Here is a 25,616-nt window from a genome sequence, read left to right on the forward strand (position 1 = left end):
TGGCAAACCAGTTATCTCACAAAATGTTCTCCCAGCTTGGCAGCATTCCTTAGAGTCAGTCCTCCTTATTAGGCAGAAGCATTGCCAACAAGCCTATAAATTGGCAGCTTTTGTCCACTTTTGCAATTTTAGTGGTATGCAATTATGGGCCTGTCACGATAACAAATTTTGAAGTTCGATGTATTGCTAAAGTAAATATAGACTTTAAATGATAATATTGAAACTAATTTATACCAGTGACAAAATAACCCAGGCGCTTTAAGAGATTATTTTTTTGGAACATTTATTAAAACCAATCTTTGACAAACAGTCACACACCCATAAACATAACCTTAGTACATTTGACATTTCAGACCACATAAAAAGATAAATAGCATCAACAAAAACAAATAGCAGTACATGGTATTTACAGTTTCTTTTTATATCTTATATCTCTAAATAAGCGATGATGACCATTTCCTCAGGTATATATCTCTTCAGTTTTGAATTGAAGTCACCCTTTGAGTCCATTGTTCCAGTGTTTTGGGATATGGTTTGAGCCAGTTGGCGGTAATAACTTTACGTGCCATCAACACAAGGACTGTTCACATATATATTTTGTTCCACACAGCGGGTGTGGGACACTGACACCCCAAAACACTCCCAAAAATGTGAGAAATTTGTCCACACTTTCGCCAGCAGAGGGCACTGACATTGTCATTATAGCTGGCTGGAATAATTGGTGCCTTTATAAAAAATCTCATTCTTAGTTTCTAGCTAAACCCTCTCCAGTTTGGGCTGCTAAGACATTTATGCCACTCCTCCCATGAGTTTTCCCAATTTGAATCATCTAATGTCCTATTATCTTGTTCAATATGTATGTTTTGTAAAAGATTGATATTATCTTCTTTTTTAATTTTTTTGTCTTTCACTACTACTACTCTTTCCAGTACTATTCAAAATCTATTGGTTGAGCTTTTATTTGGTCATATTCTTTGTTTCTCAAGATAATGGCGTATTTGAAAAAATCTGGAAAGATCACTACCAAAAATATTAAATTCACGTTGAATCTGGGAGAATGATTTAAGGGTTGTTCCTGAAAATAACTGACTTATCTTTTTTAATCCTTTATCAGCCCATCTGTTAAAACCACTATCTAGTCTCACAGGTCTGTTATTTTTTGAAGATCTTGACAGAGATAGTAAGATAGATAGATAGATAGATAGATAGGGTAATTTAAATGACTTTCTCACTTTTTCCAATGCACCTAAAGTAAATAGAACCCATTCATTCTGTATTTTAAGTTTTTTAATTGTTTTCCGTCCATAAATAAAAGGGCTGATATTGCTCTATCTAACTGTAACCATTTTGTATCGGTGTCCATTCTACACCATGTAACCAAAGCTTTTAACTGAGCTGCCCAGTAATAACGTTTAAGATGTGAAAGAGCCAGGCCACCCCTATCTTTAGGGGAGCAGATAACTGTGTCATTTGTTTTGCCAGTTTAGTTATAAGCTTGTCCAGAGGTTTGAACGTGGCATGGCACACTGTGACAGGAACAGAATGAAAAACGAAAAGAAACCCTGGCAACACATTGATCCTCATGGCTTCTATAGTATCTACCAAAGATAGGGGGAGTATTTGTTTTCATTCTAAGTCACTTTTAACCTGAGATATTAGTTTGCCGTTGTGTGTCTGGTGTTAAGCTACTCTCAGGTATCTAAAGCCCTCCTTTGACTACTTAAAATGAGTTTACTTTATGTGGCCAATGTCCTGAGATCATCATTGCCTCAATTTTTTTCTTGATTTACCTAGTATCCACCTCAAACACTATTCTAAATGTACAATATTGTTATAAAATCATGAGCTGCAATAGATAAACAACCATATGAAATGCTATAGTACTTAGTTTTAATCTGTAATGAGTCATAGAAGTTATTAATTCAACCTTTTACATCTTAAATCTTGTCATATTGCCAAAAAATAACCAAAAATTTCCCAGTAGTGCAAAGAAAGAGTACATGTGATGAATGTTGACCCCAAAAAATATCGTTCCAGCTTTCATATATTGAACGATAAGTCGATATAGTATTTATCCTGTTCCACTGTTGCAGTTGTTGTTTATACATGTTTCTTTCGACAGCAGTTGTGGGAGAGCCCTGTTGGAGTGGTCAGTTCTAATCCACCGGTGCAGGTGACAGGTCAGGCTATCTGTGGATTAGCCAGCTCCATATGTCCATCCTCTGGCTATCAGAGTAGTTTACAGTAAGGCTTTGGAGATGAGAGGAGCAGATTACCCGGCACTCTGGGTGACACACTGCCCACACACCTGTCTGTAAACTACATATAGAATAATAACTTCGCGGTTTATAAGGTTTCAGAATTTTAGATAAAATTATGGGTCTTGTGATCGTTAGTTACCATATAGCTGATTATCCCAGAGGAAGCTTGCAAAATATTAATATATATTTTTTTTGGAAAGTCTATGGGAGAAATGAATGGGAAATTGTGTTCCAGAACCGCGGGGTGGTTGGTTGCTGGATTGGCTGTGACGGAGGACAGAGGAAGTGCATGTAGGCCACAGATGAGACAGACTGCAAAAGATTATGGGATTACAGAGTGGAGGAGGCTAGTGAAGCAGGTGTAGGTGCAGCCATGTCCTGGTCACAACAGCTAATGAAAAATGGTTAACTTCTGCAGAATGCTCTAAGGAATGGATCACTGTATAACCTTAATGTGTAAAAATGTGTAAAACTTTACTATTCTTTAATCTCATTTGTATGTATATATTTTTGAAAACATTTTTTTTAGTATGTGACAAACAATAGGCCAAAAAAGAAATGTCTGAAAGTGTTGTTCTGACCTCTAACCACAAGAGGGCGATGTAACTCCTCCAGACTAATCATCACTGTTGCCCAAGGTACTGTTCTCACTGATTGTAATAATAGATAGTTCCATGGATAGTTTTAAGGTACATTAGCTGCTTACTATGGCTTAATCTATACAGCAGAGCACCTGTTTCTTAAATTTTGAACTTTTATGGAGCCCCTTTAAAGCACTAATGTCAAGTTAAAAAGGGAACTGGTAAAAAATAAATCCACACCCTTGTGATGTCTTATTTTTGTCCATTGTCTAATGTATGTGCACAGTACCCAGAGGAGTGACAGGCGGTTATGGCCACTCCACCGATGCAGGTAGTACTCCACCCTGCTCATGTTGTTTCCTAGTCCCTCTATTTTGTTCTTATAAATCAGTGACAGCAGATATATCCTGTTGCTGCATACACAGTGTAAATGAACTAAGAAATTCTTGGTCAACTAAAGACATGCCCTGCCAAAATATCTCAAAATTATAATTATAATTTGTATAATAATTAGAACATGTATCTGACCCATACAAGACCACAAGAACATAAGAGTTCACACAATTAGAAATATTTTTATATCTGTCTATAAAAAGGAAGATTAAACTCACAAATCACTTTCAAATCTCAAACTAACTTACTCCATGCCTTCTCCTTTCTGCTATGGTCTATATAAATCCATAAATAAGTCAATACATTTCCCATTAATAATAATGATAACGACAAGAATAAGAAGAAGAAGAAGAAGAAGAAGAAGAAGAAGAAGAAGAAGAAGAAGAAGAAGAAGAAGAAGAAGAAGAAGAAGAAGAAGAAGAAGAAGAAGAAGAAGAAGAAGAAGAAGAAGAAGAAGAAGAAGAAGAAGAAGAAGAAGAAGAAGATATCTGCTATCGGGCATAATGGGCATAAGACATGATTTTACTTCAGATCTGTTACTGAACATTTATAAACCACATGGACACATAATGCAATATTTAGAGTTCAATGCATGATGCATTGAATGCATGAAGAGCCACTTTTGCTGCACTGCCATGTTGCTCAACAATTGTTATTGTATAAAACATTTATCTGAACTCCACCCTTTTTGCAAAGGGAAGCTGACCCAATAGAAACAGCTTTTCTGTATCAGAGCTAAGAAGGAAGCCCAAACCCATGGCATAACTAGCTTGAAATAAAGATACAACTACAAGAAGTATTGAAGATACTTAAACAAAATGATCCCCATGACAGGTAAGAATACTTTATAGTGAAATATACAGCTAATGTTTTTAAGACCACCTATTAAGGATTATATCTTTAAATTATTTTCCTTTCACTTATACTTTGAAAATATTGTTTTCAAATAAAATGACCTAAAATTGTATTTCTAGACATGGACACAAGGCCTGGCCAACACAATATTTGGTCAAACGATTTTTGTATAAAACAGTGCTCCAAACTCTGAGACAGATAATTGTCAGTCTGAATCCAGGAATGTTAATGGACATGATATCCACCTGGTCGACACTCCAGGATTATTTGATACAAACCCAGAAGACACCAAGGTGACCCATAAGACACCAAGGTGATGGAATACAAAAGGATCATACAGTCACCTAAAGGATTATTAGGAACACCCGTTAAATTTCTCCTTAATGCAATTATCTAATCAACCAATCACATGGCAGTTGCTTCAATGCATTTAGGGGTGTGGTCCTGGTCAAGACAATCTCCTGAACTCCAAACTGAATGTCAGAATGGGAAAGAAAGGTGATTTAAGCAATTTTGAGCGTGGAACGGTTGTTGGTGCCAGACGGGCCGGTCTGAGTATTTCACAATCTGCTCAGTTACAACCATTTCTAGGGTTTACAAAGAATGGTGTGAAAAGGGAAAAACATCCAGTATGCGGCAGTCCTGTGGGCGAAAATGCCTTGTTGATGCTAGAGGTCAGAGGAGAATGGGCCAAGTGATTCAAGCTGATAGAAGAGAAACGTTGACTGAAATAACCACTCGTTACAACCGAGGAATGCAGCAAAGCATTTGTGAAGCAACAACACGCACAACCTTGAGGCGGATGGGCTACAACAGCAGAAGACCCCACCGGGTACCACTCATCTCCAATACAAATAGGAAAAAGAGGCTACAATTTGCACGAGCTCACCAAAATTGGACAGTTGAAGACTGGAAAAATGTTGCCTGGCCTGATGAGTTTCGACATGGATCCATCATGCCTTGTTACCACTGTGCGGGCTGGTGGTGGTGGTGGTGTAATGGTGTGGGGGATGTTTTCTTGGCACACTTTAGGTCCCTTAGTGCCCATTGGGGATCGTTTAAATACCACGGGCTACCTGAACATTGTTTCTGACCATGTCCATCCCTTCATGACCACCATGTACCCATCCTCTGATGGCTACTTCCAGCAGGATAATGCACCATGTCATAAAGCTCGAATCACTTCAAATTGGTTTCTTGAACATGACAATGAGTTCACTGTACTACAATAGCCTGTACTAAAGCCAGCCAACACAGAGACTCTGAGATGGCCAGACAAAAGCAACATTCTGACCACAATGGACAGGACTCCTCACTTGCCCCAGGAGACAGGGTGTTGCTTCCAGGACATGAGGGCAAAGTGCCAGGGTAAGTTGGTTGACAGGTGGGAACAGCAGCCATATGCCGTGGTCAAACTCCCTGTATACATGATCAGATGAGAGTCCAGCAACAAAGAGAAAGTAGTCCACCATAATTCACTTTAACTACGCCCCTTGCCTCCACCAGCTCCTCAGCAAAACAGGCCTATGGACTCTCCTATCCAAGCCTGTGTGGGGTTCTGGCCTGACCCTGCTGCTAATCTCTGGGACGCTACTACTGCTCCACAAGGCCGTCCTGATCGAGGTGGTGACCTAGAACTAAGACGCTCAACTAGATCTACAAGAGGCCTCTAGCACCATGGACAGAGGACATTAGGACAGTGACAAGTATTAGCAGAAAGGGAAGTAACAGGGGTGACAGAGTATCTGCCACTTTAAATTATGTAGTTTTTCTTTGTGTGAGTGTTTGCATGTGTTGTGTGTGTCAATGGCCACACAGTTGGCAGGTAGAAAGGGGTGGTGCTTAACCTGTGAACCTTCTCCCTCACTCTCTCACACCCTGGTGTCTGTATGTACAGCTGGGGTCCTCCAAGCAGTCCCAAGGCCAGTGGGCTGTTCTGTGACAGAGCTGGGATACACTGAGGGCTAAGCACCGCGAGCCGTTGAGTGTGAGCCACAGAGCCAGCTCACTCCGAATATAAGCCTGGACAAGCTCCCAAAGCCCAAAACCAACTCTGCCCCCCTCTGCCTCACCTCCCATTTTTAATTTAAGACCTTAAACCACATATGTCAAACTCAAGGCCTGGGGGCCAAATGTGTGAATACAATATGCTGTAAAGAAGATAAGACGTCAACATGCAAATGAAACACAAGACGTGGCAGAGCAACCACTGTTGGAAGAAAAAGAGGAAGAACTAGAAGAAGGGGATGAACAAGAGGAAGAGCTCCAAAGACGAGAGCTAGAAACAATACGGAAACAAGCTGAAGAGAAAATGAACGAGTGGCATCGTAAATACCAAGAATATAAAAAGTTCCAATGATCTGATGTTTCGGCTTGGAAAAAATTATATTGTTGTGTAGACCAAATGTTATATTTCACAAAATGCATCTGTAGGTGACTTTTTATGTGATTACAAATGAAACTGGAAAAAAAAAATCACACTTTAAAAAATTATTTATCTAAAATGCAGTGTATAGAACATATGCAAAATGTAGTTTTACAAATCTTGTTTTATAATTTACTACAATTGTGCTCAAATATAAACAACTTTATTCTTTAAATTCTTTAAATAAAAAAAATAAATACAATCATATATTGACTAATTAATTCAAGATGCTTTGTTTTGAAAATATGAGATATGAAGTATTTGAATTTGTTTTTATGTTTACATCAACACATTATAATGCCAGTCCTTGTTTGGTAAAATAACATGAATCCATTATGAGTTCGTTGACACTACTTTTAATTGTACGGCATATGATAAGGTTGTATTGAAAAGTATTTTTACTCAGTTGTAAAAAGGTAAAATGAAAACTATACAGTATATATCATATAGATTTGGTTAGTCTTGATATGCAATATGTACTTCTTAACATGCATTCATATAATAGACCTAAAACCACAAAACCAAACAAATTAATGACTCAAAGATTTAAAAAAAATTTTTACACAGTGACCCCACCCACATAGCCAGCATGTTTTGTAAACACTGTAGTCTATGAGGTCTTTTTAACACTGTCACTAGTTAGGTTGACATAAAAGAGCATTTGCTGTGAGAGCGGTGCCTGGACCTGTGTGAACACAACAGTCACACGCTGGACCACAGTAAACAACTGGCCTGACATGGTGTGGTCAAACTCCCCGTGTACGTGATCAGACGAGAGTCCAGCAACAAAGAAAAAGTGGTCCATCATAATTCACTTAAACTGTGCCCCTTGCCTCCACTCCTGTCTGCACAAGCATCTACTCAAAATCAAAATCCACCAGCTCCTCAGAAGAACAGACCTACGGACTCTCCTATCCAAGCCTGGGTGGGTTCTGGCCAGTTACAGGAGTAACAGGGTATTTGCCACTTTAAATGGGTGTAGTTTTTCTTTGTGTGGGTGTTTTGTGTTGAGAAGTAGAAGTAGAGAAATACACAGTGCTTGAGATGGCTGTTGTAAAAAGAATACTGAACCTTGGAAACCCATTTGAAAGGCTGTAAAGCAAATCCTCACACATTAGAGACACATTAGACAGAGGTCTAATGTGTCTCTTACACAGTTCAGACACCAAATCTTAAAAAACACAGATTTGAAAATGTTGCATAGGTGATTTTGTAATATCTGGAAGCATGTGCCTCAATGTCAAACCAACAGAACTGGTGTGACACTGGTCCTGTAACTCTACACTACTCGTCTAAAAGTGGGTGTTGATTTTAACCATAAACTTTAGACAATGTTTTTTTCACAATGTTTTATTAAAAAATCTGAATTGTTTTGTGTAAAAGGTTGCACATGAGCCTATTCTTTCAACAGTTTGTTTGGTAGTTAAATTAGAAACTCAATACATAAAGTTACAATTGGATAACATACAGTACTGTGGCATTCTTTTTACTTCTTTAATTGTTTAATTTTGTGTCTAATTTAATAAGAGTCAGTATTAGATAATTTACCATTGTCCTCATGGATACCATTATCCTCATTATAAGCTCCCGCCCACTTGTGCCATCTCGTCCAATCAGCAGCAGGCAGTGGGGTTGTCTCCTTCCTCAGGGTTTGGTGCTGTGAATTCACTCCAGATTCTGTAGGTTTGTGGACTAAAGTGGAGTTATGGCTGCCTCCAGTGAGCTCCTCTTCTACATCAACGGGAAAAAGGTCACTTTTTTTTAATTATTTCATATCTAAAATGTTATACTTGAAGAATCATTGCATTTGAGATGTTGTAATATAGTCAACGCAATTACTGCTACTCTAATACTTGTACTGCTACTACTCCGTCAACTACAAATATATATTTTTGCAAGTTTTTGTAAGTCCAGTCTAGAAACTCAAAGGAGAGAGCTGGTCAATGAAACATTCTCTAATATCACGAGGCAGAATAAATGTAGTAAATTGAATTAGGAAAATCTTAATGCAATAATTGTTTCTCTATCCTCAAATCACAGAACACAGCTGAAATCTGAAACAGACATACAACTCAAACAAAAAATATATAAAAAAAAAAAAAAAAAAGGATGATGATGATGATAATAATAAACATAATAAAAAATAGAGACTTTGATTGTTTTATGAATTAACAGGCAAACTTTAAGATAAGTTTTTCATTGATAAATAAATGTGTGACCTCACTTCCAGTTAATAACCACTTGTGTTTGTTCCAATCGTAAAGCAAATCAGCAGCCAGAAGGGTCACTGAAGCGCGTCTAATCGATTGTTGTGAACGGTTGGTGCAGTTCAGGTGGGAGTCAGCTGATCTCTCACACATCAGATTAGGATCAAAACAAAGGATACTTCATGGGACACTGCCTCCTAAGTCCTGGTGTTTATTTATGCTTTGATTTGTTTGTATTGTGATTATTTTCTTAATTGGTAGTTGTGTCATTTGACATGTGATCTGGTGTGTCCATTGTGATGTTGATGACCTTTGTCGAGGTTCCATTGACAATATTTTCTTCATTTTTCACAGATTGTCGAGAAAAATGCAGATCCAGAGGAGGTCCTGCTCAGTTACCTCCGGAGGAAAGGTCTGTCCCATAAATTATTCAGAAAAATAGTCAATGTAAAAAACGTATGAGTGAAGTAAGCTTTAATTTGAAGAAAGTAGGTAACACAGACCTTTATAAAGAGTTGAACATGGTTATTTCAGCCTGCTTTGTGAAATAAGGCCAAAGAATGCATGTAAATAACGTGTTCTGCGTGCTTGCTGGTAGTGGGTCTGACTGGGACCAAGTCTGCCTGTGGAGGAGGAGGCTGCGGGGCTTGTACTGTCATGGTGTCCAGATATGATCACAACCAGGAGACAGTGATGTATCCTTTCCGCATGTGTGTAGACTATGAAGAGAGATCGAGAGTATAACCCACAACCTCTGTACTGAGAGGAGGACAGAGGATAACCACATTAAGGAACCCGCATTCTCTTAAGTTTTTTGTCCTTGACCATAACAGACATTACACAGTGACAGCTTGTCTCCAGCCCCTAGTCACTCTCCACGGAGCAGCTGTGGTGACTGTAGAAGGCATCGGAAGCACCAAAACCAAACTCCACCCAGTCCAGGTTTACAGCTCTATCCCAGTTCACAGACCGTGCACGTGTTTATGATTATCAATGTGAATGTATATGTGATCGTAGGAGAGGATAGCCAAGGCTCACGGCTCTCAGTGTGGCTTCTGCACTCCGGGGATGGTCATGTCCATGTACACTCTGCTGAGGAACAAGCCCCAGCCCAACATGGAGGACATCAGGGAGGCTCTGGCTGGTAAGATGGTTTATCTGCTTATGGACAGGCTTGCACGCCTGTCCATAAGGGTAAAGATTTCCGTATCACAATGGAAATCTTTACCCTTATGGACAGGCGTGCAACAATGTTTTACTCATTTGTGTTGTCCACATGAGCCGTCAACTGCTCGTCCTACGTAACAAGTAACCTCAAGTGGCCTCAACAGGTTTAAACAGTTTTTTGGTTAATGTACATCCTTAATTGTGTGGCATCTGGATTGGCCCCCTATACTTTCTATTGCACTGAGACTACGTAATAGCAAGAGGACTTTTTTCTATTACAGTCTAATGGAAAACCTGAGCATTGGAGCGTAACATGTTGTATAAAAATGTATTGTAATGTATTAATGTATTTTTTGAATATAATCACGTTACAGATGCTTAAGTTGTGAGTGCTTTAAAATTAAATTGACTTAGATAATATGTAATATTCTTTGTCACACAGGGAATCTGTGTCGCTGCACTGGCTACAGACCGATCATTGACGGGTTCAAGACATTCTGCGACAGTCAGGTCTGATCATCTTCTCTCATCTTTATTATCTTCTCTTATCTTTTTTAATCTTATCCACAGTCGTCTGGATGCTGTCAAAATGGAACAGGTGGAGGGAAGTGCTGCAGAGAAAATGGACACGACGACTCCAGTGAAAGTGATGTACGGACATATTTAAGTATCTCAACACTATAACATTGCATGATTGATTGATTGATTGATTGATTTTTCAGATCTCAGAAGAGCTTTTCCTCCATGACAATTTCTTACCTTTGGACCCCACTCAGGACCTCATTTTCCCTCCAGAGCTCATGGTTCGTCATACTATCATAACACAGATTTGTTTATTTTAAAAAACGAGATCTGGTTCTAACCTTTCACATGAAGGAGCCGTTCAAAATAGTCGACTCATTCACTAACGTCACATCACTAGTTGTGTCTGTGCGTGAGAAAGAGGGCCCTGCTGTACAGAGAGAGCGACAGAGAGAAACAGAGTTCAGGCATTGAGTTTTTAAACTATTCAAAAAGAGTCAGTGGTCAGAAACGGTTCGCTTCAGTCTGCAAACCGAGAGTGACCCTAAAGACATGACTCAATATGCGATCTGTAAGTGGAAATCCCACATGTTTAGTAACCAGTGAGCTGGTTTGAACTAGGACTGTACCAGAACTGAATCAAGACTAAATAGGAGGACTGACTTTTACCAGACCTGAATCAGGACTAAAGCAAGACTAAGCCAGGACTATAGCAGCTACTGGGCTCAGCAGAAAGAAGCAGCAGACCACACAGGACAACCACAGGAAAAATAGTTTCAGCTTCAAAAAGTTAAATAATATTCCAATCTATTTCAATGTAGACATTGGAAAAATAATAAAACAGGCTAATACTAAGTCTTTTGATATTATCAAACATTTTCAAATAACTTCGTCCCAGATACATAGAAAAAATCATATCCAAGTCAAACCAGCACAACACTGGTGAATATTACACTATATTTAAACCTGAAAGGTAAAATAAATGGTAAAATAAACAGCTATTTAGGAGCCAAAAATAATAAAGTTTTACAGTGATTAAAATTTGTACTCACAGCTCTATTAACCTTGTTTTTTTGGGGGGGGGGTTTTGTTTTTTTTTTTCAAAAGGGGGAAAAAAGTGACTAGTTTGCTTTAAGACAATTTGTACATAAAATATCTGATCAAAGTAGTTGGTGGGATCAAATGTGTTACCAACCCAATCTGAAATTTGGGTAACTCTAACTACTCTTTAATTATCCTTAGTAAAGCATAAACAAAGACTTAAATTAATGAAGTCAGGCTTAGTGACACCCTAACCCTCTGAATCATCCTTAATAAACGATGTTCACGCTTTATTAATCCAGGTGTAGTTATTATAAAGTGGTGCCAGTTGGCCAGTGCTTATATCTAATGTGCTGTAGATCAGGGCTAAGCAGGGCTCTGGAGAGGTCCTGTGCTTCAGAGGAGAGAGGGTGACTCTTCTGGCTCCGTCCGACCTGCTACAGCTACTGGAACTCAAATTCCAGCATCCAGAGGCGCCCCTGATCCTCGGCAACACCACTATAGGTACAAGTGTGCAAATGGACATTGGCTTGCTACCTAAAATTAGACACATATATATTTCTTGTTCTTGTTCTTCCTTTTTCTTCTTCTCCTCCATCCTCTTTCTTCTTCCTCCTTCTTCCTTTTTCCTTCTTCATCCGTTTTCCAAAAATGCCTCTCCACAGATCTGACCTTAACTTGGCCTGGTTGCGTTCCCTGTTTCTCTTCATGGATTTAGATAAGTTTAAAACTGTGAAACAGGCAAAACAATAGTATTTCATGGAGAAAAGCAGGTGACGGATCTTCTTGTAGAAAAGTTACATCGTTTTCTTGTCATATTTCTGCTTTTTCCAGGTCCAAAGCTGCTGGTGAAAGGGCAGATCAGTCCTCTGCTCATCTACGCTGGGAGGGTGTCTGAACTGTCCCGAGTGGAGTGGTCAAAGGACGGTAAGTCGTGTTTTGTTTAGCTCCCATTTCATGCCCTAGACCCCCCTGCCCTTTGACCCTATGCTCTCACCCCAGGCCTGACTATCGGAGCGGGCAACAGTCTGAGCCGTCTGAAGGGGGAGATGCAGAAGGCAGTGCAGCGGACAGAGGAAGAGCAGAACATGGGGTACAAGGCTCTGCTGCAGGCCCTCCAGTGTCTGGCCGGGAAGCAGATCCGAAACATGGCAGTGAGTACTGTACATCCATGATCTCGGATTGTTAGAGAAGTTCCATTTCGTTGCTGTATCTCAGGCACTTACTGTCAGCTCAGTCCTTGGTTATCTTTTAACCTGCGTTATCAGAGGTATAATACTCCCTACAACTGAAGCGTAGCCAGACTGGACAGCACTAAACTGGGATGGACAACACTATCACCATAACGTCTTGAGGGTTCATGTCTTTGGGATCTGGGTCCCGTATTGATGGTAAATAAACTTCTCCAGCATCATGCCTCTTCTCTTCAACTCTCGGGCTACTACAATTTATTTTTGCAACATTTTCAACATTCTATTTTGAAGAATATTTTTGGGAAACTGTGTCTGAATTTGTCGTGTCTTATCTGTGTGTGCAGCAGCTGTAGTTTGTTTTGCTTTTGTTTTATCTGTTTGTCTCTGTGCCAAAGTTTTGGAACATGGATCATTTTGAGCAATGAGGTAAACATGAGTCATTTAAATGTGCAATTTTACTGAATATGAAACTGATATTTCAATTAATTTATGAATATTTTAGCCAAAATATGAATGTAGGTTATGGGTAAAGGATAATTCTTGTTAAAGTTCATAAGAAATGAGATAAATAATACCAACATTATAATAAACCTGCTATTATTCACATGAAACGCATGACGATAAACATGAACATAATGACTTGTTTGTGTCATTTTTGAGAACTGTTCATTATTGTCTCACAGAAAGATGGCCTGAAGATAATGATTGAAATAAGAGATGACCAGGAAGTAACATGTCACATTACCTTTTGTGTTTCATCCACTGCAGCTTCACGCAAATAATGCAAAACAGCACAAAGGAATGGACTATATAAATGCTGACAAACAACAACAAAAAAGTCAGTACAGTGCTAAGATAACATTAAAAGTGTGGCCATTTCTAAATACTTCAAATAACAAATAGAGTGGTAAATGCCAGCATTTTTAAAAGGTGGACTTGACAACTAAGTTCTTATTATTGTGACTGAATTAAGTCTGACTGAGGCAGTGCAGTGGTTTGAAGTTTTTATTGGACAAAAATAAAGCTTGTGTGGTGAAGTGGAACAGAACAAAATAGATCAGAAGAATGTGGTCATTATGTTCTACAGAAGTTTGAGTGAGTTTGCTTCATTGTTGTGTGTGGTTTTGTTTGTTGCAGTTAAAGATAAATACTCGCTTATGTTTAGAGGGTTGTTGGTTATTGTAGCTGCCTCACACAGTAGTGCTCATTTTGCTACTTTGCTACTTTCTTTTTCTCTGCTCAGACCACTCATTTTGAATTAGAGGCTAATTTTGCCACTCTATTTTTTTCGGCCTGGTCACATGAGAACAATAATATGCATAAGTTGTATTGTTCTTGGCTTGTAAACATGCTCTGAGTACCTTTTGCTTTGGACTTTCATGATTTGGAGCATAAAAGAAGCCTGAGTAAAAACACAGAGGTGGTTTCACAGCCTCAGAGCTCAGGTCACGTGCTGTTTACTGCAGAGAGTTTCCTCAAAGTAAAACAATGAAACTAGGAAACGACAAACATGTTTGGACATGTTAATGTAAACACACAGGAGTAACTGCAGAAATGTTTATGATGATGGTTTATGAAATAAAGTCTTATCTGTGACATCACCGTCACAGGAAAGTGTTTGGTGAAGCTCAGAGGCCAAGGACTTTTACCATTATGAGCAATGAAACCAGCGTGAATAATGTGAAATACAACTCTACATGTTTTAATGAGGGATCCATATACAGACATGGCTAAACGCTAAAAGTTTTGAGAAATTTTGAGAAAAACTGTTTTATTTTATTATAAATTATAGATTATCTTAAAGTAATTCATTGATTCAGTTCAGTTTCTAAATAAATGCTATGGCTGTTGAGTGATGGTGAGATATCTAAAATACAACTTATTCAAATACAATTAATAGTTTCATTAAGGTGATATTGAAATGCAATCACCAAATGACTTATTGAAATGACTCATTTGATAATTATAAGTTTTACCAAAGTGACTTTGATGCATCAAAGCACTTAAATAGTTTCACTTTCAGATCAGAGGAACATATATAATATTCATATAATATATTTGTTTGTTGCTGTGCTGTGTTAACATTTACCATCAGCATTGCTCTTGTTACATTTAACCCGCTGAGACCTGCCCCAGGACGAGATCAGGCTCTGGGCCAGAGTGTCTCACCAGTAGTTTCACTTCAGGGGGTTTTCAGGTGGATTGGTGAGTGGAAACTGGCAGCCCAGAGGGTGTGGCTTTCTCATTGAATAACAGGCTGGGAGACAAAACACAAGTTTTTGTTATTGAGAATAGAACATTGTTGCGATTATTAAAACTTGAAGAAATCACAATAATTTAGAACATTTTAAATGTTTAAGTTTGTCTAGTCTCTTGGTTTATTATGTGTGACTCTTAAAATAACAGGAGTCATTGATTGTGTAGCTCAGTGGTCTGGGGCCCCCTGGGGGAACTCAGAGGCATTGCAGGGGTCCACACAACAAGCAAGAGAGAAATATACTCAAGATATTTGTTTACATTATTATTAAGTTCACAGGAATGTGCTGTTTTCTCATATAAATCTAAAACATTACATATTGTTTTCCACGTAATGTAAAATATTATTGTGGCTGGGCAGGGCTGGTGTAGCTGAAAACTTGGTGCTGCAGTCTGCAGATTTATTTATGTATTTATTTTTGGCCAGTTCACAGAATTGTATTTTTATTTTACTTAAGATTCAAGTGTGTTTAAGAAAATGGTGCAGTTTACATACAACAATTACACTACTGACTTTTATATTTACTCACTTTAGTTTTACTATTTTTAATATTTACTCACATTATCATGCTCTATATTTTTACTTTTCTATTTTCTATCTAATCATTTAGCAGTGATGTTTATAAGTGGTTTATTTGATTGATTTGCTTTGGTCACTTGGTCAAGGTGTCTTTTAATTGCCTTCGGGAGTGGAGTGACTGAGTTGAACTGAGTTGTTTAATTTGGGGAAACAAAGGTGAAGCCATTCTGTTCAAAATATTTCATTTTGGTTTGGGTTTAGCAATATAAAGGTTTATGAATGAGAATATGAAGTTACAAAAACCAAAGGAAACAAAATAGACACTGTTAGGGAGCCTGTGGGATGTGGGCAGAATAATCCTGGGCACACCTCGAGGTCAGAGGTCAAAGGTCAGGGCGGTCTACCATGGCTCTTGGACATCTTCATGACACATGGACGCTGACCTGCTCAGTGCCTCTGATTTTTATAAACATGAACTGTTTATTAAATGCTATATTGCTATATTTTTTCATTATCACTTATCATTACCATTTTTTCTATGTAAAAAGTCTATGCTTGAAGAAATGTATGAAACAATATCATCAACATCTGGGGTCATTCAAACCCATCGCTCTGACCCACCTGTTACTGCTGGGTATCATGTTACTGCTAACTTATGCTACATGTTAAATATAAAAAGTCAGAGTATGCTTCCATTGTTGGTTTTAATTTCTAGTTTATATATATATATTTTAGGCAAGTTTGATTTAGGTTAAATTTTGAGTTTTCCTAAATTGTTAAGAGCTCTTTTTGGTTTTCAGAGGAGGGAATTGCTAGATAAATTCCATTTCAAAGCCTTATCCAGGGCATTGACTGACTGCTCAACCCTTGTTATCTTAGCCTGCGTCGTCAGAGATATAATACTCCCTACAATGGAAGCAGAGCCAGACAGGACTGCACTAGACTGAAACGGACAACACTCATTATGTCTTGAGGGTTCATGTCTCCAGGTTCTGGGTCCTGTCTTCATACTAAACATCTCTTGCGTTAGAACTCCAGCGTCAGCCTCTTCTCCTTCTCCGGGCTACTACTATTTATTCTACAACACAGATATTTGTAACTCTACTTAAACATGTCATTTTGTTGTAAAAGTTCGTCAGGGGCTAATGCGCTAAGGCCACAGACATTCTAACAAGATTTTATTTTCAGTCACTTTTAGTATTTTTTTTTAAAGGTGAACTATGTAACTTTTCTGTTGGATGGTCAGTCACCTGCTGGTCTCCATGGAGATGTCATTGCTTTGCCTAGAATGTTCCAGAGAGTGTAATTAGACATCAGATCTGTGGAGAGGCGACCACGCTCACATTGGTCTAGGTGTTTTTGAGCAGTGAAAATGGATGTTAGATGGAAAGGTTTAATATCTGATTGTGGAATATTCAAGTCATAACAATAACATCTCCATGGAGACCACCGGAAAGGTTCATAGTGCACCTTTAACTACACTATAATACTATTCTATAACGTGTATAATAATTCATCTGTCTTTTATGCTCTCACAGACAGTTGGAGGGAATATTATGAGCGCAAACCCCAAGTACGACCTGTGCAGTGTGCTGGCCGCCCTGGACTCCACCCTGAAACTCTGCTCCAAAGGTCCAGCCCGGCACATCCATACAGCGTGTCCCCATAAGACAGGATCAAACCTCTTTATCATCATGTGTCTTTACCTACAGACGGCACCAGGACAGTTCCTCTAGATGACAAAGTGTTCCCTGCTTTTGGAAAGACCATCCTCAGACCGGACGAGGTGCTGCTGTCGCTCCATGTCCCGTTCTCCAAACCGGTAAGACACTGGAAGAGCAAACAGCAGACATGTAGTACCATTTTGTTATAGTTTTAGTCTGTGAAAAATAGCACAACATATCTAAAAGCAGATAATAGTAGGTAATAAAAAGTAGATAGTTGAAATTGAACATAAATTAATGAGGGGATCAAGTTTAGACCAGATATAAACTCCACTTCTCAATCCCAGAGTCCCAAAACCAGATCATAAACAAACTCAACGGCCAAGAACACGTCTCTACATGTCGTGAAGCAATGCAATTTATCAAGTACTTAAATATACAGTATGCAACTTTCAGTAGGTCACATATCACCTGCATGATTCCACAGAAATAAAGTTAAAACCATACCTCGGTACATTGAGAAACATTTTTATCAACCATACTGTGGAATATTATAGCCAAAGGAGCAGCATTTCCACAGAAAAGCTGAAAAAACTAAACATAACATACAAAAAAATCTAAAAAAGTTACATACCGTGGCTTCAAAATACATTTAAAAAATCTTCTTGAGCAAAACTATAATGGATTTAAACTAAATTAGAAAGACATTTTTATTGTCTAAAACAACAAAGAATTATTTATTTTAGAAACAAATAATCAAATCACTAAATGGTACACTTAACAGTACACATTTGTCCCGTCAGGGCGAGTACGTAGCAGCGTTCCGCCAGGCCCAGAGGAGGGAGCTGGCCTTCTCCATTGTGAACGCTGGGATGAAGGTCACTCTACAGAGAGACTCCAACACCATCCAGTCCCTGCGGATCTTCTACGGAGGGGTGGGGCCCACTCTGGTCACGCCTGCACTCACCTGTCAGCGGTTTGTGGGATGGTAAGGACTATGCTTACATCTATAAGAACCAATATGAAGACTTTGCAGTGGTACAAGTCTAGTCTGGTTTAATTCATGCATGTTTGAGTAATCTTTCATCTTCTTGTTAGATTTGTTTTATTTTGTCTACCTCCTGTCTCTAAACACCCATTGTCTAAAACAAGTTTATACCATTATGAGAGGCCGGTTTGAGTTATGCAGCTTTGAATAGGAAGTCAATGGACCTGCTTCTCCTACTAAGCTGTTTTAGACCAACATTATGGTTTACAATGAACAAAAACTTCCTGACCTTACCTAAATACTTGGAAGATTCCTGTAAATAGCATTCGTGGCTGTTCCAGGTCGTGGGGGGAGGATCTTCTCTCTGAGGCCTGCTCCTCTCTGACTGAAGAGGTGAGGGTCTCTGCGTCCATCCCCGGAGGAAAGCACGAGTATCGCAAAACCTTGGTCCTCAGCTTCTTCTATAAGTTCTACATGTACGTCACAGAGGAGATGAGAAAGAGGGTGAGGAGTGAATAAGTCAGTGTTGTCATGATGCTGTGAGATTTGGATTGTAAGTTTTTTGTGTGTTTTTGTTAAGGGTGTTTCAGATGCGGGGCTTCCTGCGGAGTACCTGAGCGCTCTCACACCATTCAAGAACGAGGTGCCGCAGGGAACACAGTCATTCCAGGTCGGGCTAGAATGTTATTAAAGCATCTCACTGCACATTTGTTCTGCAGAAGGTAGAATTTTCTATCTATGACTGTTTAGCAATACTAATTTAGTGCAGAGTTTCTCAAAATGTAGTACGTTAAGTTCATTCCGGTGGTACTTGGACAGCTCATCACTTTGTGGGTTTGTCTGATTTAGAGTTCATTTATCCACTTTCATTTCTTGTTTAACACTACGGTCACAATGATGTAGTCCATTATAGACCTGGTTTAGACCTAGATTAGACCTGGAATAGTTCCATTGTACAATTTTACTATTAAAGGACATTTTTATCCTTACAATATGGTTCAAAACAGTCTCCCACTTTTTTTTACTGGGACAGGTCTATAATCTATTCTCAAGACGTGGGGTGGGTCATCCATCACTGAAAATCCAACACTAAAACATGGGATGCTCTCTTTCAGTTGTTAAGGCAATAATGGTTGGAATAATAATGCAATAATAGTTGAAAGGAAGCTACTGTCAGTTGTTCATCTTATCCATATATATTCATTTTAACAATCTGTAATTTCCTATCCGCAGCTTGTGTCCCACTCTCAGCCTTCTACTGACCCGGTGGGGCGTCCCAGCATGCACTGCAGCGGAGTGGAGCAGGCCACGGGCGAGGCCAAATACTATGACGACCTGCCGCCCGTCCACGGAGAGCTGTTTGTGCACATGGTGACCAGCAGCAGAGCCCACGCGAGAATTATGTCAGTGAAACATCCCTGTACCTACTGTCTGACTCTAAGTGCATAAAACAGGCTGTAGTTAACATAGCTCTATTTAACATTTTTACTGAAAAACTTAACAATTTTCCCTAGTTTGACAATTTGGGTGATTTATATTTTCACTTCTTTGTTGGAGATGGGCTGTTATCTATCATTTATCTAGCAACCATACAGTAAACAAGACCCAAAACTTGTCAAATTTATGCACAAATTATTAGATGACAAAATATATGACAACTTTTTCAACTTTTTTTTGTCAGTTTTACGTGGCATTTTGTGTATTGATAACATAGACAGAGGAATTACTTTTGAGAACTCAGCACGGCTTCTTGTAACACACAACTTCTCTATTTCATGTTTTTCTTCACAAAATGTCACTTATTTACCACAGATATTATCCCATAAAACAAAATAATAATTGAGGAAAATAAACATGAAAACCTGCTATATGTACAAGGTTTACTGACTGAAATGGTACCCTCTTTGTTCACAGAAACATTGACTCATCCCAGGCCCTGCAGATGCCCGGAGTGGTCACCTTCATCTCAGCCACAGACGTCCCCGGGTCCAACCAAAGACTGTGGTTCAACACTGTGGAAGAGATCTTCGCTGAGAAAGAGGTGGGAGTGAAACAGTAAAACAAGAAGATCAGGAAATGGGTTTAAATAGGTTATAGTTAGGGTTTAGGTTAAGGTTATGCAGGTAGTGGCTAGTGAAATGAGTGTAAGTCAATATAATGTCCCCAAGAAGCATGTAAACCCAATATGTGTGCGTGTGGTGCAGGTGTTGTGTGTGGGTCAGATCATTGGAGCGCTGGTGGCAGAGTCCAGGGAGCGAGCGCGGAGAGCAGCAGCCAGGATCCAAGTGACCTACGAGGACCTGCAGCCCGTCATCTTAACCATACAGGTAAACTTCATGAAGATAAAGATAAATGCGCTTGTACAGAGAGATAATCAGTCTGTGTGTTTTCAAAGGACGCGATAAAACATGACTCCTACTTCGAGCCTAAGAGGAAGATCGAGAGGGGAGATGTGGATACAGCTCTGGAGATGGCAGAACACATTCTAGAGGGTAAGGAATCAAACCATGTGCAGGTTACGTTTTGCTTTTCCTGTCTATTAACAAGAATATTGTTTTATCTGTCCTCTATTTCTATTAAATATTATATCAGGCTATTCAATGGTGTAATCTTTCTGTAGTTATCAAAGTATTTTTAGCAGTTTTTTAGCTGGTGTATGTGACTGTTGTGTGTTACAGATGAGATCTACATGGGCGGTCAGGAGCACTTCTACATGGAGACCCAGGGGCTGATCGCGGTGCCGAGGGGAGAGAGCGATGAGATGGACCTGTACGTGGGCACTCAGCATGCTGCCTTCACTCAGGTAAAGTCTCACGTTAAACCAGATGTCCTCACAGCACTTCTCTGAATAGTGTATGTGTGTGTGCCACAGGAGCTGGTGAGCCAAGCCCTGGGCATCTCCTCCAACAAAATCACCTGCCACGTGAAGAGGCTGGGAGGAGGTTTTGGAGGGAAGATTATGAAGATCGCAGCACTGTCGGCCGTTACTGCTGTGGCTGCACACAAGTGAGATCAACCCTCAAACATAGAAATAATACATAAAATAAACAGAAATAACCCCAGTTACTGATGCCAAATGACTTACTTACAGAGGAAATCTCACTTGACTGTGATGTTGTTTGTCTCAGGACTGGTAAAGCCGTGCGCTGCTGTTTAGACAGAGGAGATGACATGCTCATCACCAGTGGGAGACACCCCTTCCTGGGACAGTACAAGGTGCTATACATTATAGTCGACTTTAGATATGTGTATCTTTTATAAGATGTGATAACAAACTCCCATCAGAAGTACAAAACGTTGATTAAAGCCGAGTTTGTGTGTGCTGCAGGTGGGGTACAACAGTGACGGGACCATTGTGGCTGCAGATATCACCTACTACAGTAACGGAGGCTGCACTCTGGACGAATCTGCTTTTGTGAGTGAACAAATTATCCCTTTTAAAAGTGAAACAATTAGGGGCAGATGGTGTAAAATGTTGTGTAAAATGTGCACAGATCATGGATAAGGCCCTGCTCCACATGGATAACGCCTACAGAATACCTCACCTAAGGGGGCGGGGCATGGTGTGTCGGACCCACTTACCCTCGTACACGGCCTTCAGGGGGTTCGGGGGGCCACAGGGGCTCATGGTCATTGAGAGTGTGCTGCATGAGGTGGCAGTGCGCAGTGGATTGAGCCCAAAGAAGGTCAGGACTCATACTCTCACACTATGTATTGGGTGTGTCCTTCAAAGCTTAACAGAAGCTAGTGTTAAAGGTAAAAAGTACAAGTATGCTTTAATATTTTTATCTGCTTTTTGGTGAGTTCTATACCAGTGATTGTGACATTATATTATGATACACATTGAACCACAAATCTTTATAAGAACATCTATTGGAAAAAGACAATTAAAAAAATCTTTTGGTGTGGTTTGTGATTTGGCGTGTCAAGATCATGATTTATGTACCATCTCACCTGTGCTGTGCAGGTGCGTGAGGTGAACATGTACCAGGGTGACCTCTGCTACACCCACCACATGCAGGCCTTCTGCCCCACGGACATGCTGCGCTGCTGGGATCAATGTCTGCAGAGGTCTGGGTATGAGAGCCGCCTCCAGGACGTCCAACTATTCAACTCACAGAACCGCTGGAAGAAGAGGGGCATCGCCGTGCTGCCCCAGAAGTTTGGAGTGGGCTTCTCAAAAGGATTCTTCAACCAGGTACCAGGATCATTTACAAACACTCTACCAACAGAGCTCAGTTGGTAGATACTGTCATTATCATACAGAATATGCAAAATATGGAAGAAATGGTCCACCCTTTTGCCTTCCTGCTTTAAATTGCACTGTAAAATTGTATATAAATATGTTTTCCCTGTAGGGTGCAGCCCTGGTGAACATCTACAAGGATGGCTCTGTACTGGTGTTTCATGGAGGCACTGAGATGGGGCAGGGCATCCACACCAAGGCTCTGCAGGTACCTGAAACTGCAGCAGTGTAGAGCTCCTGAGTACACAGCGCTCATCATCTCTGTCCTCTCTCTCGTCCGTATGTGTGTGTGATCAGGTGGCCAGCCGTGTGCTCAAAGTGCCCATGTCCAGTATCTTCATAAAGGAGACGTGTACAGGAAATGTCCCCAACGCATCTCCCTCAGCCGCCTCCTTCGGCACAGACGCAGTGGGCATGGCTGTCAAGGTCCAGAAAGCACTTTGTCCTAGAACTGTCCGGCAAAGAAATACAAAAACGTACTATCATTGTGCAAAAGATGAGTTTGAAAAGCTTAAAGGACCCAGATTATGCTATTTTTTGATGCTTTAATGTTGTTTCCTCATCACAAACATACCTGTAGTCGTGTTTTGCTTCATTCACACATGTTTAACACACAAAACCTGCATATTTAGGCTGAGTTCTTCTCAAACAAAAAAACACCTTGTTCCACCTTGTGATGTCATATGGAAACACAAGAAGTGCTCCATTGTGTTTTTAAACTCCACACACCTTCTCTAAAATCATTTGGATAATTTCAGCCCTGAAATTGCCGATCACTACTGAACAAAAGGTAAAAAGTAACTGATAACTTAAAACTACTGCGGTGGAACAGAGCATTTTGAGCTTTGGAGATGTGGACAGACTAATAATAAAGGGTTACTCAAATGTGTAAATGAAACAAAACTCATTTCCAGGTATGTTTTTGATGAGGTAACAGCATTATAACAGGCTTAAACCACACAAGAGTCAATGCGTAATAGAGCACCTTTAATTCAAGGTGGAAAACGTTTGAGTAGAGTCAAGAGTGTGTTGTTGTGTTGAGAACAATTCAAGACTGTAGCTGCTGTTCCAGGACGCCTGCGAGAAGCTGATGAGACGCCTGAAGCCCGTCATGGAGAAGAGTCCCAAGAACTCATGGAAACAATGGGTAGGAAAAAAAATACACTGAAACATAAACCTGAAGATCTGTTCCAGTCAAGTTCTCTGCATGATGTGGCATATTGTGCAGGTGAATGAGGCGTACTTTGAGAAGATCAGCCTGTCCGCCACTGGCTTCTTCATGTGAGTCCTAAACGCTACAGTAGTGTGCCAGTCCTGACAGTGTGAAAACCCCTCATGTGCGTTTGACAGGGGACCTCCTACTTACGTGGACTGGGAGAAGGGAGAGGGGAACGCTTACTACTACTTCACTTTTGGGGCCTGCTGCTCTGAAGTGGAGATAGACTGCCTAACCGGAGATCATAAAGTACTTCCAAAATGTATAAACTCATCATTTTTGCTAATAGGCTCATCATTTTTGTCATTTGTTGTAGAACATCAGGACAGACATAGTGATGGACGTGGGAAAAAGCATCAACCCTGCACTAGACATAGGACAGGTACTATTCTTCATCACTATAGTCTAACTTCATTTCTATTTACATTTATGTTAGTATATTCGTGTTTGTATGTTTGTCAGGTGGAGGGAGGCTTTGTCCAGGGGCTGGGGTTGTACACCATTGAGGAGCTGCACTTCTCTCCAGACGGGACTCTTCTGACCAGAGGCGCGTCCCAGTATAAAATCCCTGCTCTGTGCGACGTCCCGACAGAGCTCAACGTGCACCTGCTGGCCAACGCCCAGAACCCTCACGCCATCTACATGTCCAAGGTACACACTTCAGTATCTAAAAACACTACTAGCATTACTACCATACTTCTGTACTATCTAAACAAGGACTAACCCAAAGGAGGACAAAAATGTGGACTAAATAGACTTTATCTTCCGATCCTCTGTTCTTAGGGTATAAACCCAGTGTTCTGATCCTCTGTTCTCAGGGTATAGGAGAGCCCCCGTTGTTCTTCGGCTCTACTCTGTTCTTTGCGATAAAGTCGGCCATTGCTGCGGCACGTTCAGACGGAGGGCTGAGTACTGTGTTCCCTCTGAGCTCTCCAGCCACGGCTGCCAGGATCAGAATGGCCTGTGAGGATCAATTCACCCACATGGTATGTGCAAAGGACTCTGATGTAGCACTGCTAAAAATATTGAGTTGACATGTTGACATTATTTACTACAGCACTATGAAATACAACAGTGAATTATACTCTATTTTCATCTAACAGGCATCTAATTCTGCAAAAATAAAAAAATGAAAATAATCATAACATTAAATGTAAAGCATGAATATATTACAAATGATATACATTTACAAACATGCATGAACATTTCTGCTTTCAAACATTTTTAGGCTTCAACCTCAACAGAAAAGGCCTCCTCTCCCTGGAGCATCGATGTTTGAGCTCAAGAATGTGCACAGTGTGGAATGTGTGAAGACTACAGGAGAGGTCACTGCGTTTAGAATATTCATTATCTATTGATTACTCATTTAAGTACATAGAAAATATATAGCTTATTGTCTGCATTTATTTCATCATAGTTAATATTTACCATATTATTCATTGTTTTATGTGGCACAAGATCATCAAAGCTACTGTGTGAATTTATACAGCAATAAAAACCTTATTTGGTCTTGTTCTGATACAACTCAAGATCATTCTAAAGCTATTCAGGAAAGGTTCATTTCTGTCCTGTGAATGTGACTTTTTATAGTATTGGTACCTGCTCAAATGAGTATCTAGATTTGATGCTAATTTAGTATCGATTAGGCATGGGACGATACTGAAATTTGGTGGCACGCTTATCCTGTTGATGACAGCTTTAAAATAATATGGATATGAATAATTATCCTTAAAATGCGGAACCTACTCTATAATAATTAAACTGTTATAGTACTGTACTTTATTATAAATGAAAACAACAGTGATCTAGAAGAGATCATCAGGGATAAATAGTTTTTTTCTGCACATTCTTGTGACATAATGGTGATCTTTGTTGGCGATTTTCACGATTATAATAAATGTCCAGTGAACAATGGTCAACACTTTGTATCACGATAAATTATATTGTTTCTTGTCCAATCCCTTGTAATCAATTAGTATCTGATTTGATACTTTTGACTTAGTACACACACATGCACAAGTTCATAACTTAATGGATGAGGATCTTAATGGAATCTACTTTGTGATTGATTGAAATGTAGA

At 39.7% G+C, this 25,616-nt stretch overlaps 1 protein-coding gene across 1 annotated transcript; it reads left to right on the forward strand.

Moving 5' to 3' along the window:
- Positions 1 to 8,173: 8,173 nt before the first annotated feature.
- aox5 (aldehyde oxidase 5) lies at positions 8,174 to 25,447 on the forward strand. The gene is made up of 35 exons (XM_055227519.1): positions 8,174 to 8,265; positions 9,077 to 9,134; positions 9,321 to 9,417; positions 9,556 to 9,664; positions 9,740 to 9,866; positions 10,332 to 10,399; positions 10,460 to 10,540; positions 10,612 to 10,692; positions 11,812 to 11,956; positions 12,287 to 12,379; positions 12,455 to 12,606; positions 16,960 to 17,053; positions 17,134 to 17,243; positions 17,889 to 18,073; positions 18,415 to 18,577; positions 18,654 to 18,743; positions 19,307 to 19,476; positions 19,988 to 20,114; positions 20,278 to 20,400; positions 20,469 to 20,565; positions 20,752 to 20,876; positions 20,946 to 21,079; positions 21,202 to 21,289; positions 21,402 to 21,488; positions 21,568 to 21,759; positions 22,041 to 22,271; positions 22,432 to 22,527; positions 22,617 to 22,745; positions 23,392 to 23,466; positions 23,548 to 23,600; positions 23,670 to 23,784; positions 23,852 to 23,917; positions 23,998 to 24,186; positions 24,354 to 24,521; positions 24,764 to 25,447. Exons 1-35 carry the CDS (start codon positions 8,221 to 8,223, stop codon positions 24,812 to 24,814), a joined length of 4,014 nt encoding a protein of 1,337 aa, XP_055083494.1. The 5' UTR covers positions 8,174 to 8,220; the 3' UTR covers positions 24,815 to 25,447.
- The last annotated feature ends 169 nt before the right edge of the window (positions 25,448 to 25,616 follow it).

Source organism: Periophthalmus magnuspinnatus, chromosome 2 (genome assembly GCF_009829125.3).
Source record: "Periophthalmus magnuspinnatus isolate fPerMag1 chromosome 2, fPerMag1.2.pri, whole genome shotgun sequence".
Classification (NCBI taxonomy): Eukaryota; Metazoa; Chordata; class Actinopteri; order Gobiiformes; family Gobiidae; genus Periophthalmus; species Periophthalmus magnuspinnatus.